The sequence below is a fragment of the Orussus abietinus genome, unplaced genomic scaffold, assembly GCF_000612105.2.
Source record: "Orussus abietinus isolate OABI.00-Male unplaced genomic scaffold, Oabi_2.0 scaffold149, whole genome shotgun sequence".
Classification (NCBI taxonomy): domain Eukaryota; kingdom Metazoa; phylum Arthropoda; class Insecta; order Hymenoptera; family Orussidae; genus Orussus; species Orussus abietinus.
In genome coordinates this window covers 101,334-117,476 of record NW_019394571.1, presented here as the reverse complement: position 1 = coordinate 117,476, position 16,143 = coordinate 101,334, and the positions used below count along the sequence as shown (strand labels likewise).

At 41.9% G+C, this 16,143-nt stretch overlaps 1 protein-coding gene across 2 annotated transcripts in view; it reads left to right on the top strand.

The window, feature by feature from the left end:
* The window catches only part of LOC105703375 (oxidation resistance protein 1), a 121,901-nt gene that overhangs the window by 49,285 nt on the left and 56,473 nt on the right, over window positions 1–16,143 (top strand). The window contains exons 2-3 of one of the 2 annotated variants that reach the window (XM_023432741.1): window positions 6,069–6,137; window positions 7,058–7,164. In XM_023432741.1, coding sequence (XP_023288509.1) covers window positions 6,069–6,137; window positions 7,058–7,164 — 176 coding nt within the window. The remainder of the gene's footprint in view (window positions 1–6,068; window positions 6,138–7,057; window positions 7,165–16,143) is intronic. The other variant, XM_023432742.1, reaches the window with a different exon arrangement.

Genomic DNA, 16,143 nt, shown 5'->3' with positions numbered 1-16,143 from the left:
CTTACACTCTCCGTATTAATATTGTAAAGTTTGAAACGACTTAGTACACTCAGTTTAGAGAAAAGTTCCATAAACCAGACCTCTGTGTCACCACTTTCATATCACCTTAATTCGGAAGCCCAATTTGCGAGACGTAACATTAGACCTTCAAAACCTCCAAATAAATCCCTTCATTTAACATTGCGACTAAAAATCGACGAATTTTACGCAACATGGACGCAATTTGGAACGTTGGAACATTGCTCGACACCGAAAATTCAAAATCATCGAGATGGAAGGACATTTGGGGTCCTTGGGGTCCTGACCTATTGGAAATGGGATGTGAGAATGATACAATTTATTGTATTAAATTTAACGAAGACTTTATTCTTTCTTTAACGCTCGGAGGACCCATCTTTACTTCTCCAATCACTCTAGCGAACTAACTACAAAAGGGCAACTGCTGATCTCGGTCAGGACCAGTGATGACTAAATTCTTTCTCTGGATCCTCTTTGTGGAGGTGCGACTCTGCGTCGCCTCTTAATCCAAACAACGGTTCTTATCGTTACCGAAAACCCTCCACTAAACACAGACCAGACTCTCTCTCTCTTTATACGCATTAAACATAGATTGGTTTTTATTTCATTTATAAACCTCAATCTTCAGGTTTATAATTCCAACATGACCAAACATGAAATCGAAATTTTCTAAAAATCTACCCCCATCGCCACGAAGAAGCAAGCCGACCCATGTTATCCCTTCCATGGGACGCACTGTCCATTGTGCTCATGCTATTATCAAGTACGCCCAAGGAAGCAAAAGGAAAGCATTAACGTAAGTTGAACGCGCCGACCAAGAACGCACTCCGGACTCGGAGGACGGCAAGGCCGATGATCGCAATCTGTAGAAACGTTCCGCAACGAACGGAGCCATTCCCTCGGAATAGTCCCGGGAGATTGCAGCGGGACCGCTTCGCTCGAAATAACGCCACGACCAACGCGTGGGAACGTCCGGACGCGTCGACGAGGTTCTTACGATGAGCATTCCGGAAGCAACGAGCCACTATCGGGAGAAACCGGCGCTGCGGAAACGGAACGAACGCTAATTGCCACAGTGGCTTTTTTTTTTTAACTTTGAAGGATGTGCAGTAGGATCTGTTGTGTTTGTTACGTTCCGCTCCACGATCCGGCTCGAAGGACCAGAAAATGATGTTGCGGATGTTCGACAGAAAGTCTGAAAGCGGGTTGCACTGGATGTGAGAGCCAAATTTGATGACTGATTAATTCTCGACGAAATCTCGAGTCAGGTCGGTTTTATGAGTTCGGGCACATGACTTGAATTCGTAACAGAAATAGTTTATTAACAATAACGAGTAAGTCCGATAACAATTGTAAAATATGACACTATGAACGGCGGCGGTCGCACGGTACAATTCGCGGGTGACTATTTGGAGTCGCGGTGAGACTTGATTGTCTCTGAGAGCAGGAGATGTCCGTCTCTCGCGGTGGAAGATTTGATTCTGAAGATGCCCAGAGGAACTTTGGTCCAGAGCGCTTTCGGATGCTGTCCTCTAGGGCGGAGTTTTTTACAAAGCGTTTACTGATAGGCGTAGAGAAATTAAAGTGGGATCGATAATCGAAAGTGATTGGTTCATGAGGGCTGAGAAGGGGAAAAGTTAATGTTGTTTAAGAAGGCTTAGGTGGGGAATAACAAAAATGGGCTATAGGACTAGAAGTAAACGAATCATGGGCTAAAGGACCGCGGTAGTAGATAAGAGAGCGAAGCGCTCGAGTTTCTGTTTAGACATCCGTTTAAATTATGAGCATAATACGTGACTGAATCAATGGTGCTATATGACATGGGAGACACGAGAAAGAATAAACGGAACTTGAAATACGGAAGAAATAGAAAGCCCAGATCGTTGCAGAGAGCATTCCAAATAATTCTAGCGTTATAATTATTAAATTATGGATTAGTCCGTATTTGCAATAAATAATTGAAATTTACGTATTGGCTTGAAAACCACACGTGACATGATAATTGCTATCTGAGATAAAGAAATTCGTTCTCGATTGAGCCCTTGTTCATTCGGCTCGAACAGGGATCAAACCGTTGCATTCGGGGCAACGATAAACGGGGGCGTTGGTATCGTCGATGGTCGAGCCTGATAAAAAAAGCACACGATGAAATCCGCGTGGACGTCCCGGTGGTTGAAGCCGCGCCCGTATTACGTGAATTCCCCTCGATAATTCGATCGATGCATCGAACGGTTACCCGCGGAAGAAAAGGTCGATCGCGATTGGATTATGCGAGGAATCGGGCATTCGCATGCATGCGAAAGTTCCCGCGGCCGAACTCGTCTGTATGCAAATTGCGCTCTTTGCCGGCCGCGCGGAATTGTCGGCCCGCCATGAGAAATTCCTCGGCGGCACGTCTCGGTTATCCATCCGAATGAAATACTGATTTCAAGGTACGGAGATCTCATCTCTGCCCGTGGACCCTTAGGGCAATTGAACTCTTTTGAATTAGGTGTACGACGAATCTTGGGTGTCCCGGAGTAAGTTCGTTACCCCAGGGCAAAGTATTCTTCGGAAGCGGGTCTGTACGTTGATGAATCTATTACTGCACGGAAAAAAAATAATGTCGTTACAAATACTATAGGGACATGGTTTAACCCTTTGCGGTCGCATTTTCCCAAGATCAAGAGAATTTTGGTGGCTGAGAGTAGACATACAACCGCAAAGGGTTAAATACTGTGAGAAGTAAAACCACATAAATGGTGAAATTTACCATATGGAATGGGAAATGTAACCTTGCAAATAGGTATTGTATCCACGGAACTGCGCCTGAAAGGTGCAGAAGTGAGTTGTTCACCATTTGGAATGGTAATATTGGAAGCGGGTCTGTACGTTGATGCATCTATTACCGCACGAAAAAAATAATGTCGTTACAATTACTATAGGGACATGGTTTAAATACTGTGAGAAGTAAAACCACATAAATGGTGAAATTTACCACATGGAATGGGAAATGTAATCTTGCGAATAGATACTGTATCCACGGCACTGCGCCTGAAAGGTGCAGAAGTGAGTTGTTCACCACTTGGAATGGTAATATTGGAAGCGGGTCTGTACGTTGATGCATCTATTACTGCACGGAAAAAAATAATGTCGTTACAATTACTATAGGGACACGGTTTAAATACTGTGAGAAGTAAAACCACATAAATGGTGAAATTTACCGCATGAAATGGGAAATGTAACCTTGCAAATAGGTATTGTATCCACGGAACTGCACCTGAAAGGTGCAGAAGTGAGTTGTTCACCATTTGGAATGGTAATATTGGAAGCGGGTCTGTACGTTGATGCATTTATTACTGCAAGGAAAAAAATAATGTCGTTACAATTACTATAGGGACATGGTTTAAATACTGTGAGAAGTAAAACCACATAAATGGTTAAATTTACCATATGGAATGGGAAATGTAACCTTGCGAATAGATACTGTATCCACGGCACTGCACCTGAAAGGTGCGGGAGTGAGTTCACCATTTGGAATGGTAATATTAACTACACGAAGAGGTTACAATACGCACAGGAAAATGGAAGATTTAACTGGGAGCTGTAACCACATATTATAGGAAGATTATACCCGTTGCAAGGTTATTCTAAACTTACCTATGTAATTGCAGAAACAATGGTTTGGCCCCGTTACTTTCGACAGCGCCGCCAGGTGGCAAAACTTCTCGCAGGCGATGCAGACTGCTCGTGTGCATGTAAGACCCGTTACTATCACTTACATTTACGATATAATGACTTTACCCCTTCCCAAAGAAGAGAGAAAAGAGAAGTGATCGTCGAGAAATCACATTCTTGAGCATCAACTGATAATTTACTCCTTGAGGTAGAAATGTATGAGAGAACTGGCAGAAACATAAGTATAGCGTTCGTAATCATAATAATTGAATTTCTTACCGCGACGGTAAATGTTTACATGGATATTCCCAACTATGCCCAATGTTGGAACAACTCGTTCCTTGTAGTTCCATTGACTAAATCGTGAAGTAACCCTTCCTATGTTCATTTTACTATGTTACACTGGGTAATGCAACCTCCTGCCAAGTTTGTCCCGTATGTTGCCTTGCAATAGGATTAGGATTACCACAATTGTGCTCTTCCTACCCATCCTTTTTTTTTCCGCGTGGTAAATGTTCTAATAAACATTTTCTTTTACCAAGAATTAATTAATTATTTATGGATTTTTCAATATTAAATTGATTTGGGGTCAGGACACTTGACAGAGTTTCGAAATACATTAAAATGCATGCGCGAACGGCACCGAATATTTAACGCCAAAGTTCGGTACTTCAATTTGATCAAGAAACTCGTATAATATACTCGACGGTAAACCAATACATCGTGAGAATATGCCAAACTTATTGGCGAATGGACGTTGATCGATATAAAAAGGAATTATGAAGTGGATAGAACATTCGTGTCGGGAAAATAAAGGTGTTCTTGCCTTACTTCCGAAATCAATGCTACTTGAAAAGAAAAAAATCTTCTTGAGGGGAAGTTTTACAATAATTTTCTACCCTATATTTAATTGGGCATTGAATGTCGATACCATTATTCGCCCTAGTGATTCTAACAAAAATGCTTGGAATGTCTAGATATACCGTAAACATTTTCAAACCTTATTTATATGATGTAACTGGATCTTAGTACAATATTATTATTGAGTGCTCCTAGAAAAAAAAGAACAAGGATTGTATCACTAACCTTAGAAACTTGAATTCTTCATTTTTTTACTTTTTCAAATAATTTCACCCATTGATTTGTCCTGTTAGAAATATGTGGTATAGAATGCCGCGTGGAACATTGAGGTTCCTCGTTGCACTTCAGTTTGTAACAATAATATCTGCACCGACACGACGGCCTAACAAGGATTGTATCACTAACCTTAGAAACTTGAATTCTTCATTTTTTGACTTTTTCAAATAATTTCACCCATTGATTTGTCCTGTTAGAAATATGTGGTATAGAATGCCGCGTGGAACATTGAGGTTCCTCGTTGCACTTCAGTTTGTAACAATAATATCTGTACCGACACGACGGTCTAACAAGTCACGCGCTTACATCGTAATTACACCGTTGATCGGATTACTGGTACGTGGCAACAACCGTGATTTCCCATTACATAAAACTACTTAGGAATACGATAGGAACAGTCTGAGATATTACAATGTCTAGCAAGAGTACCGGAGTGTTAACACTTTGATGATGTAAAAGAAGTTTCGTGATCAGTCTTTCTTACGTCGTTAAATTTCATCGAAGGTAACTTTCCTTGTACTAAAAGACAGTTTAGACCCTTACAGAAATTGAATTTCTTCTCTAACAAAACCGTGAATAGAAAATTAGTTATTTTCTAAGATCCAACCTTCAAGAAGATCATTACTTATTGAGTATCCAACCCCTACCTGTCGCTATGAAGTAGCTAACTACTTTTGATAGCCAACTATTAAAACGAAGAATTTATCCTTTGGTCAAATATAATATTTTAGCCAGTATAGCATGCATTTCTTCATTACATTTTATTAACATCGGGTATCTCGTTCCCAGCCGACGCGACCATTTTCCGATACGAAAATTTCTCGCACTTTTTCTGGCCACTTTTTTGCATATCTAGTCTTGCGTTTATTTACATATTTAGCTTGAGTACCACTTTTTTTTTTCGCTTGGCATTTATGCGACGATATAACAGTCTGGTGAACATCCGCTCGGAGACGACGCTGCCGAAGGAGCGAAGAACTCGTCGAACACCCTTTATCAACTTGGCGGGTATTTTTCTACGTCCTTACGGCCGGCTTATTCAACCTATATTTTGAAGTACTTGACATCCACAAAAGCCGCTTGCATTTTTCCCTTATTTCTCCCTTTTCGCTACGTAATGTTATTTCCTGCCCCCACCGTGTTCCCAGCTGTTGGCAGAACTCGACCTAATTTTCATTTTGTTTTTTAAGCTCGACCGCACGTAGCACGCATGTATTCTGACTGTCCTTTGTTTTGGGTTGTTTGTTGCAACGTAGGTCACGTCGGATGTCCCAGGATGTGACGCACTCGAGGTCTACGGAGAATCTGGGCCCGCCGTACTTCAGGTTTGTACGTAAGCGCACAGTGAATCGCGGACTCGATAAGGGACGATAAGGGACGATAAGGGATGCTCCGCTCGAACCGCTCGCTCGTTCGATTATCGATGCAGATTACGGCGCCTGCACGGAATGTAAAAGTATCGGGACCGTTTAGCATACAAATTCCCGATTAATATTCAAGCTATTGACCCGGTATTACCCGTTCTTTACCTAAGGTCCAAAACAGACGCCTCTCGTATCTTCATTTTACCTCCCCGACAGCTAGTTGTAAAAAACCGTCCATTTTATTTTTATTTTTTTCCCCCCGGAATTAATTTAACCGTATTCCCGCGAAACGTCGTCTCCGCCTCTCTCTCCACCCTCTGAATAAATGAAAATTAATGGTAGCAAAACTCTCCCCCTTTCCGCGAGCGCTAAATGGGCCGACGTGGCTGCACGTTACCTTTCATGGTGTTTTCAAAGGAATTACGGACGCGTTTACGCTTCGCAATATCCGACCGAGAATCCGGGGAATTTTTAATATAACGAGTATGCGATAACACCGCGCCGTTTCGAGCGTCGCCCCTCTCGTCGTCCGTTGCGTAGCCATTTTCCATGTGTCTTTTACCTTCCACGCATGTTGGGCGTTGCATGGATTTGCATGTTACCTATTACCCTGGTTTGAGTCCTTTTGCGATCCAAACGGACGCTACCTTTGGATGGGTCGCAAAGATGTATCCACGGTTCACACGGTACGTTCACGACTGTTTGCGCGAACGTCCTTTTCGACGTGCTGCAAGCTTCGGAGCGCGCCTCGTCTCGCTTCGGCCCTCAAACGGGCATTTAATGGGCAATTAGCGGGAATTAACCGTAATTTAAATTGAAATAAACCTTGGGTGTGTACGAAAGAAAAATGCTGACTGAATCGGATCTGGTCTTTTTCGCAGGAGCAAAAGTCGCAGCGTCGACCATGGTTTCTCGGCGCCGTTCGACTTGGATCCCATTCGCAGCAAGGTCGAGGGCCGTTTCGAGTCCGTCGATAAACTCTCGAAAGGTGAGTGTCACTTGTTCTACAGCGGTCTCCGTGCGGACATTCTTTCGCCATCGATCGCTAACCTCCGCGAAGTGACGTGAAAACTTTTACTCCTTCATACCGGCGCGAGTTTTTCCGCTCTGGGCCCAAGCTCGAGAATGCTCAGATTAAGGTGATGTGAAAGTGGCATGGAAGAGGTTTGGTTTATCAAACTTTTCTCCCAACTCGGTTTACCGAATAGCTTGAAACTTTACTACGTGAATAGGGAGACTATAAGGAAGGTCCTGAAACTCATGAAATTTCAAATCTTTTCAAATTTGTTTATAGGTAGTTTAAAAATAGTATATAAAAAATGAAATTTTGCGAGTTTCAGGACCTACCTTAGGGTCTCCATATTCACGTTTTAAAGTATGAAACGAATTGAGACACCCAATTCGTAGGAAAGTTTTATGAACGATTGAGCTTTCGGATACCACTTTCACACCCCCTTAAGGTGAAGTGAAAGTGGCGTCGAAAAGGTTTTGTTTATCAAACTTTTCTCCCAACTTGGTTTACCGAATAGTTTGAAACTTTACAACGTGAATAAAGAGGCTATAAGGAAGGTCCTTAAACTCATGAAATTTCAATTCTTTTCAAATTTGATTATAGGTATGTTAAAAATAGTTGAAAAAAATGAAATATCGCGAGTTTCAGGACCTATCTTAGGGTCTCCATATTCACGTTTTAAAGTATGAAACGATTTGAGACACCCAGTTCGTAGAAAAGTTTTATGAACGACTGAGCTTTCGGATACTCCGAACTACTACTTGTTTTTTTTTTTCTCAAAGGGATGTTTCTATCCGATCACGTCGGTAACGACGAAATCTTTTAAATGAAATTATCCAAGGTTGCATCGTCGCAGTTTTAATAAAATTAGAAAAACCTGTCGTAACCCTGACTTGTATATGTGATTGCCGCGCGTAAATAAATCATACCGAGATTATATAAACATGTATTTCTGACACGTTATAATAAATCGAACTCTCGGCAAAACAAACCGTACCATATTTCATCGGATATCGGTAACCGTCCCATATTTCCGGCAACATTGACAAGGCCATCGGTTCCTCGTTGCTTTAAAAGGAGCGATTGGCTTAAGGTGAAGTGAAACACGTCGAGGAACTTGATCGACGTCGATAGAGAAGATTTTTCTAAATGTCTACGTTGCCGACGTTCGTTTTTATATCGACAGCTGGGTCCAATTATATTGGGTATAGTACCAAATGGCATATTCCACCTGTCGTTTTCGTACAATAATTATAAAGAAATCAAAGTAAAACTCCAGAAATCCTCTGGATTCATGCCTTCTGGGGCCCCAATTGACAGCGGAGGGTCCCCCAGCGCCATCTGTGATTTCCAGGTCAATTAAATTTTCACTCCGAGACGTCGTATTACCATCGTTTTGGCATAGAAGCGCATACAACACTTTTTTTGCCTTTATCCCGTTCAAATGCGAGTTTATCGATTACCAGAGTGTTCTAAATTGTCATAAAATTGTCCTGACCCTTTCGATTCTCATATCAGAGCCTTCGATAATTGTATATTGATCGAAATATCAGAGCTCGACGCCATTTTGGTTCTGGTCTGGGCTGTTTAAAAATTTTGTTAAAAAATCCAAATTTTGAATGTATCAGGACAATTCTTAGATGATCAGAAGTGACGTGTCAAAGTTTTGGACAGTTTGGTCTAATACCCTTAAAAAAAAGTGTTGTATTCGAATCGACTGATTTGAAGGGTGTTTCACTTCACCTTAAGCGCCCTCGGGCCGATCGATCGATCTCCTTCTCCCCAGCTTCGTCTAGGCGAAGGTCTCGACGACTCACTTAATGGCCAGCAACCTTAGGCCGTAGCATCGCATTGACTTACTTACCCGAAGTGGAGCAAATTCCGTACTAGCTTGAGTCACGATCTGCACTTCGAATTTCCCCGACGAGATCTCGGGACCGATCTCTGGCTATTATCGATCTCGGAGAGGGCGAACGAGCGACCGGAAGTGGAGCGAAGCATCGGTGCGGAAACCTTTTGGCGAGATCGTGCTTTTCTCGACTCTGCTTATAAGCTGGATATTAACAGATTCGCGATCGGCAAATTTTTTTCTCTTTCAAATACGGAAACGAGCGGTCCGGAACATTCGGGTTTTTCCAGTCCGTCATGGGCCTCCGGGCCCCCTTGGTAGTGGGGGTGCTGGAGGCGGATGGGTTTAAGGTGAAGTGAAACCCCCCTCAAATCAGTTGATTCGAATACAACACTTTTTTTTAAGGGTATTAGACCTAACTGTCCGAAACTTTGCCACATCACTCCTGATCATCTAAGAATTGTCCGGACACATTCAAAATTTGGATTATTGGAAAACATTTTTTAACTAGCCCACACCAGAACCAAAATTTGAATCGTTGTTTGGGTTGGTTTGCCATTGTTACGACTCCACTGAAAGCGTGATTAGAGGTATATACGCGATGAACTTTTGCGATCCGCACTCTTCGTGTACGGTCAATGTGCACGTTTCTGTTCTCGGTGAGCAATTCGCGATTTCATCGCGTGCAACGATGTCGAACCGATTCGGGCATTTGAATCGTTGTTCAGGTTGGTTTGCCATTGTTACGACTCCAGTGAAAGCGTGATTATAGGTGTATAACGCGATGAACTTTTGCGATCCGTACTCTTCGAGTACGGTCAATGTGCACGTTTGCGCCCTCGATGAGCAATTCGCGATTTCATCGGGTGCAACGATATCGAACCGATTCAGGCATTTGAATCGTTGTTCGGGTTGGTTCGCCATTGTTACGACTCCAGTGAAAGCGTGATTAGAGGTATATACGCGATGAACTTTTGCGATCCGTATTCTTCGAGTACGGTCAATATGCACGTTTGCGCCCTCGATGAGCAATTCGTGATTTCATCGGGTGCAACGATATCGAATCTATTTCAGGCATTTGAATCGTTGTTCGGGTTGATTCGCCATTGTTACGACTCCACTGAAAGCGTGATTAGAGGTGTATAACGCGATGAACTTTTGCGATCCGTACTCTTCGAGTACCGTCAATATGCACGTTTGCGTCCTCGATGAGCAATTCGCGATTTCATCGGGTGCAACGATATCGAATCTATTTCAGGCATTTGAATCGTTGTTCGGGTTGGTTCGCCATTGTTACGACTCCAGTGACAGCGTGATTATAGGTGTATATACGCGATGAACTTTTGCGATCCGTACTCTTCGAATACCGTCAATATGCACGTTTGCGCCCTCGATGAGCAATTCGCGATTTCATCGGGTGCAGCGATATCAAACCAATTCGGGCATTTGAATTGTTGTTCGGGTTGGTTCGCCATTGTTACGACTCCAGTGACAGCGTGATTATAGGCGTATATACGCGATGAACTTTTGCAACCGTACTCTTCGAGTACGGTCAATGTGCGCGTTTGCGTCCTCGATGAGCAATTCGCAATTTCATCGGGTGCAACGATATCGAATCTATTTCAGGCATTTGAATCGTTGTTCAGGTTAGTTCGCCATTGTTACGACTCCCGTGAAAGCGTGATTATAGGTATATAACGTGATATCCCGATTGCCTTCGGCATATATCCGTTGCATCGATATTAACCCTAAACCTCGTGTATCGTCTTTTCGACTCTCTAACTCATGACTGGAGTAGACATCCAATCTGCTTGTTTCTCGTTGACAAAATGTTTCCTATCAGTAGTAAAGAGGAATGTTGGGTGAATCTCTTAACTTTTTAATATTGAAGCGAATGGTCAGTAGAAAATTCAATTTAATTCCGGTTAGTTGAAACCCCATTTAAAGACCGATTAACAAGGAAAATCGTCATCTTAAAAACGAAGTTTTAAAACCTACTAGGGTGGATTTATACCTCAATTATGAGTTCCTGAATTAAATGTTTCTAAGATATAAACGGTGCGTGTGACGTGGTTCATGACGCGATGTCAATCCGCAAAGAAAAAATGTTGTCCATTGTAGAAAATCGTTTGATTGATTGCATTTGGCTCATTTCAGAAAACATTTTGGTTGAGGGAACTGAATTTTACTGTATTGGACCAAACTCGTTTGCTTCGATCAACAATCATCAACAATTTCACGTGATCTCCCACGATACTTGACGTAATCAATTACAAGTTATTAACCAAAAAATTTTGTCATATAAGCCAAATGTTTTGTTGTCCTTATACTAACCGTATTCAATGATTAACTCAACAAAAATTCTATCGATTCAATCAAATATGTTTCCGCGCGGGTAGATTAGTTTCAATTACTGTAAAAAAGGAATGCAATATACATGAACTAAGGGACATGTTTACAGCAAGACCGTTATCGTTCAAACGTCGTTAAGGTGAAGTGAAACACGTCGAGGAACTTGATCGACGTCGATAAAGAAGATTTTTCTAAATGCCTACGTTCGTTTCTATATCGACAGCTGTATCGAATTATATTGGGTATTGTACCAAATGACATACTCCACCTGTCGTTTTCGTACATTAATTATAAAGAAATCGAAGTAAAACTCCAGAAATCCTCTGGATTCGTGCTTTCTGGGGCCCTAATTGACTGCAGAAGGACCCCCTGCGCCATCTGTGATTTCCAGGTCAATTAAATTTTCACTCCGAGACCTTGTATTCCCATCGTTTTGGCATAGAAGCGCATAAAACACTATTTTTGCCTTTATCCCGTTCAAATGTGAGTTTATCGATTACCAGAGTGTTCTAAATTGTTGTAAAATTGTCCTAACCCTTTCGTTTCTTATATCAGAGCCTTCGATAATTGTATATTGATCGAAATATGAGAGCTCGATGCCATTTTGGTTCTGGTCTGGGCTAAGTTAAAAAATTTTTTCCAAAAATCCAAACTTTGAATGTGTCAGGACAATTCTTAGATGATCAGGAGTGACGTGTCAAAGTTTCGGACAGTTTGGTCTAATACCCTTAAAAAAAAAGTGTTGTATTCGAATGAACTGATTTGAAGGGTGTTTCACTTCACCTTAACGCGATGGGTTATAACATACAGAATCTATTTCTTCGCGTTCAGGTATGTTAGGTAACAAGCAATAATTTTATCGTTATCGAAACGTATAATAGATCTATCTAGACTCAATCACTGTGATTTTATAATCCGATATTGGATTAAAACTCGAGAGTTCCGCTTAATCGCAAGTAATCCCAAGTACTGTCATCGAGTATGGTTGCGAACGAAATTGTTATCAGCAGGGATATCTGTAAAACTGATCAGAATCGTAATGGAAAACAATACAATAATAACAAATATAAAGAAATTCTAAACATAAAATACTAATGGAAGAGCTAGGCAAGTTGCGCAAACTGAAAATGACCAAATAGCACAAAGACCGAACTCACGGGAGACATGACGATTCGCGCGATGAGTATTAGATGCGCAATAGAAACATAATTAATAGTTTACACAAATACGAACCTCTAGTACTGCTGTGTAATGCAATATTTTTTTCGGTATAGTTGGAATAACCGGTGTTTTACTGTGGTATGTTAGTTCGCGAGGAACGGCTAGATGAAAATCTGGATGCGAAGTGTGATAACGCAAACAATGTTTATTAAATAAGAATGGGTCGTAACAATTACTGGTGACCACTTAAGCTACTTTCTGATCGCGACAGGTAGGAACGCGTGCAATTTCCCTCGGACGGGGTCGGTCGGAATGTTATTTGAATGGTGGAGACGTTGTGTCTCGCTGTAGAGATGAAAATCTCTTCCGAATCGCGGACGCGAACGGTCGCACGGGAGATAGACAACGCGGTAAGACCGGGACGATGCGAGTCGCGCGGTGGTTCACAAGGAAACATTCCCAAGTGTCCGCCCCCGGTCTTATTGATTTCCATATATGTCGAAGAACACAAAAATCTAAGAGACACGTGTTTTTTTATATCTGCAATGGTCCACATTTAAGGGGTGAAACAACCCCCCAAAGTTTGGCGAAAATTCAGTTTTTATAACAATTTTCGTAGAAGCAGTGGAGGTATTTCGACGAAAATTGGTATAAACGTATTCCGTACAAGGACGGTGAAAACACAATATTGTCCAGCAATGCTACACCCCCCCAAGGGGGTGAACTACCCTTCAGGCGACATTTTTTTGTAATATCTAATAAACAAGCACACCTACTTAAGTTCCACTTACGCGATGTGATTGCTAACAAAAAATGAAGAATCCGTGTTTTTTGCTTTTTACCAATAAACATTAACACATCGGTTGTAAACAATGAATGTAGGTGGTATACGGGTATATTCCGAGTAGCTTTATTGGGTTATATCGTGACCAATTTTACCTTTTCACCAAGGAGATTGTATTACTATTTGGAAACGGGTGATGACTGCGTCATCGGATCTGTTGCAAAACTATTTTAGTCTCTTAAACTTTTTTTTAAATTTATTTATAAATAATTGCATGCTATGAAAACCAAGGGCATTTTGAGGAATAAGCACGTTCACAAGATTTATGTACAATGAATTGATCACGATATAAATCCAATATAGCTAGTCGAAATATACTCGTATACCATCTACATTCATTGTTTACAACCGATGTATAAATGTTTATTGGCAAAAAGCAAAAAACACGTATTTCTTCATTTTTTGTGAGTAATCACATCGCGTAAGTGGGACTTAAGTAGAATTGCTTGTTTAATAGATATTATAAAAAAATGTCGCCTGAAGGGTAGTTCACCTCCTTGGGGGGGTGTAGCATTGCTGGACAATATTTTGTTTTCACCGTCCTTGTACGGAATACGTTTATACCAATTTTCGTCGAAATCCCTCCACTGCTTCTACGAAAATTGTTATAAAAACTGAATTTTCGCCAAACTTTGGGGGGTTGTTTCACCCCTTAAATGTGGACCATTGCAGATATAAAAAAAAACACGTGTCTCTTAGATTTTTGTGTTCTTCGACATATATGAAAATCAATAAAATCGGGGGCGGACACGTGGGAATGTTTCCTTGTCAGCTGAATCTATCGGAGAGGAATTTTATCTGACTGTGCCTACAGAGTTTCGAAATTCGGAGGATGTCGTCTAGGGCTGAGTTTTTTGCCAAGCGTTCGCTGATAGGCATAGCGAAATTAAGTGGGATTTATAATCGAAGGCGATTGTTTAATAGGGACTGAGAAAGGGAAAAGTTAATGTTGTTTAAGGAGGCTTAGGTGGGGAATAAACAGATGGGCTATAGGACTAGAAGTAAACAAATCATGGGCTAAAGGACCGCAGTAGTAGATAAGAGAGCGAAGCGCTAGAGTTTCCATTTATACATCAATTTAAGTTATGAGCATACGTTACCGAATTGATGGTGCAAGATGACATGGAGAGACACGAGGAAACATAAACAGAATTTGAAATACGGAAGAAATAGAACACCCAGGTCGTTTGCAGAGAGTATTCTAACTCAAATTTGACGTATTGGCTTGAAAACCACACGTGACATGATAATTGCTATCTGAAATAAAGGAATTCGTTCTTGGTTGATCCCTTGTTCATTCGGCTCGAACAACCGGTGAACGAAACGTCAGAAGAATACGCGGAATTTTCCCAAATGACTATCTCTGAATATGGTGCAGGTTGCACGAGGTCAGCTTCCGTACTCTCAAGCCTCGTCCAAGAACATTCATCCGAAATGGTCCACCGTGATTCCGAAATCGAGCGGAACGACGAGATTGAGAATCTATCGGCCCCGATTAGAATCGCGGAGAAAATATACCGGGCCGTCCGTGACGGCACGTTGAACCGACTTTTGCGATCCTTTCCCTCCGCGGCATACTCTCGACCATTCGTCGAACGATCGTAAAGCGAGTTCCCCTTTGCCGCGTTCGGAGCCTCGTCAGCTGTAAGACTGCGGATCGGGACTTTCCGCGAGAAATCTACGATTTCACGCTTGAGATTCCACCGACTTGCGGAATATCCTCCAACGGGATTCGGGCAAGAAACGCGACGATACTTTATTCAATTTAAGGTGAAGTGAAACCCCCTTCAAATCAGTCAATTCGAATACAATTTTGTTTAAGGATATTAGACCAAGCTGTCCGAAACTGACACATCACTCCTGATCACCTAAGAATTGTCCTGACACGTTCAAAATTTGGTTTTTTTAACCAAATTTTTTAACAGCCCAGACCAGAACCAAAATGGCGTCGAGCTCTGATATTTCGATCAATATACAATTATCGAAGGCTCTGATATGAGAATCGAAAGGGTCAGGACAATTTTACGACAATTTAGAACACTCTGGTAATTGATAAACTCGCATTTGAACGGGATAAAGGTAAAAAAAGTGTTGTATGCGCTTCTTTGCTAAAACGATGGGAATACGAGGTCTCGGAGTGAAAATTAAATTGACCTGGAAATCACAGATGGCGCAGGGGGTCCCTCTGCAGTCAATTAGGGCCCCAGAAAGCACGAATCCAGAGGATTTCTGGAGTTTTATTTCGATTTCTTTATAATTATTGTACGAAAACGACAGGTGGAGTATGCCATTTTGTACAATACCCAATATAATTCGACCCAGCTGTCGATATAAAAACGAACGTCGGCAACGTAGGCATTTAGAAAAATCTTTGTCGACGCCGATCAAGTTCCTCGACGTGTTTCACTTCACCTTAAAGCCTATGAGGGAGTGAAAAACGGTGCCCTAGACCAGAAGATCCCCTTAAGTGACCTGGGTGTTTCCGAAGTGGGTGACCTCTCCTTCTTCGGCATCGCACGTGTAACGAACGCTCGGGAGGCCTTAGCAAACGACACCGTGGCATTTACGGAGGCGGCCGGTAGAAATTTATCCGATTACGCGATCGTGACGAGAAACGACGATCGCTCCTGCCGCCTGCGAAAAACTGCCGGCACGATAAACTCGCTCCGTTTTGCGGTTAAGCTCCTTTCTCGTCCTACATTTCTGCGTGCGTCGAACGGTTCCGTTAATAATTCTCTCCTTTGAAGGT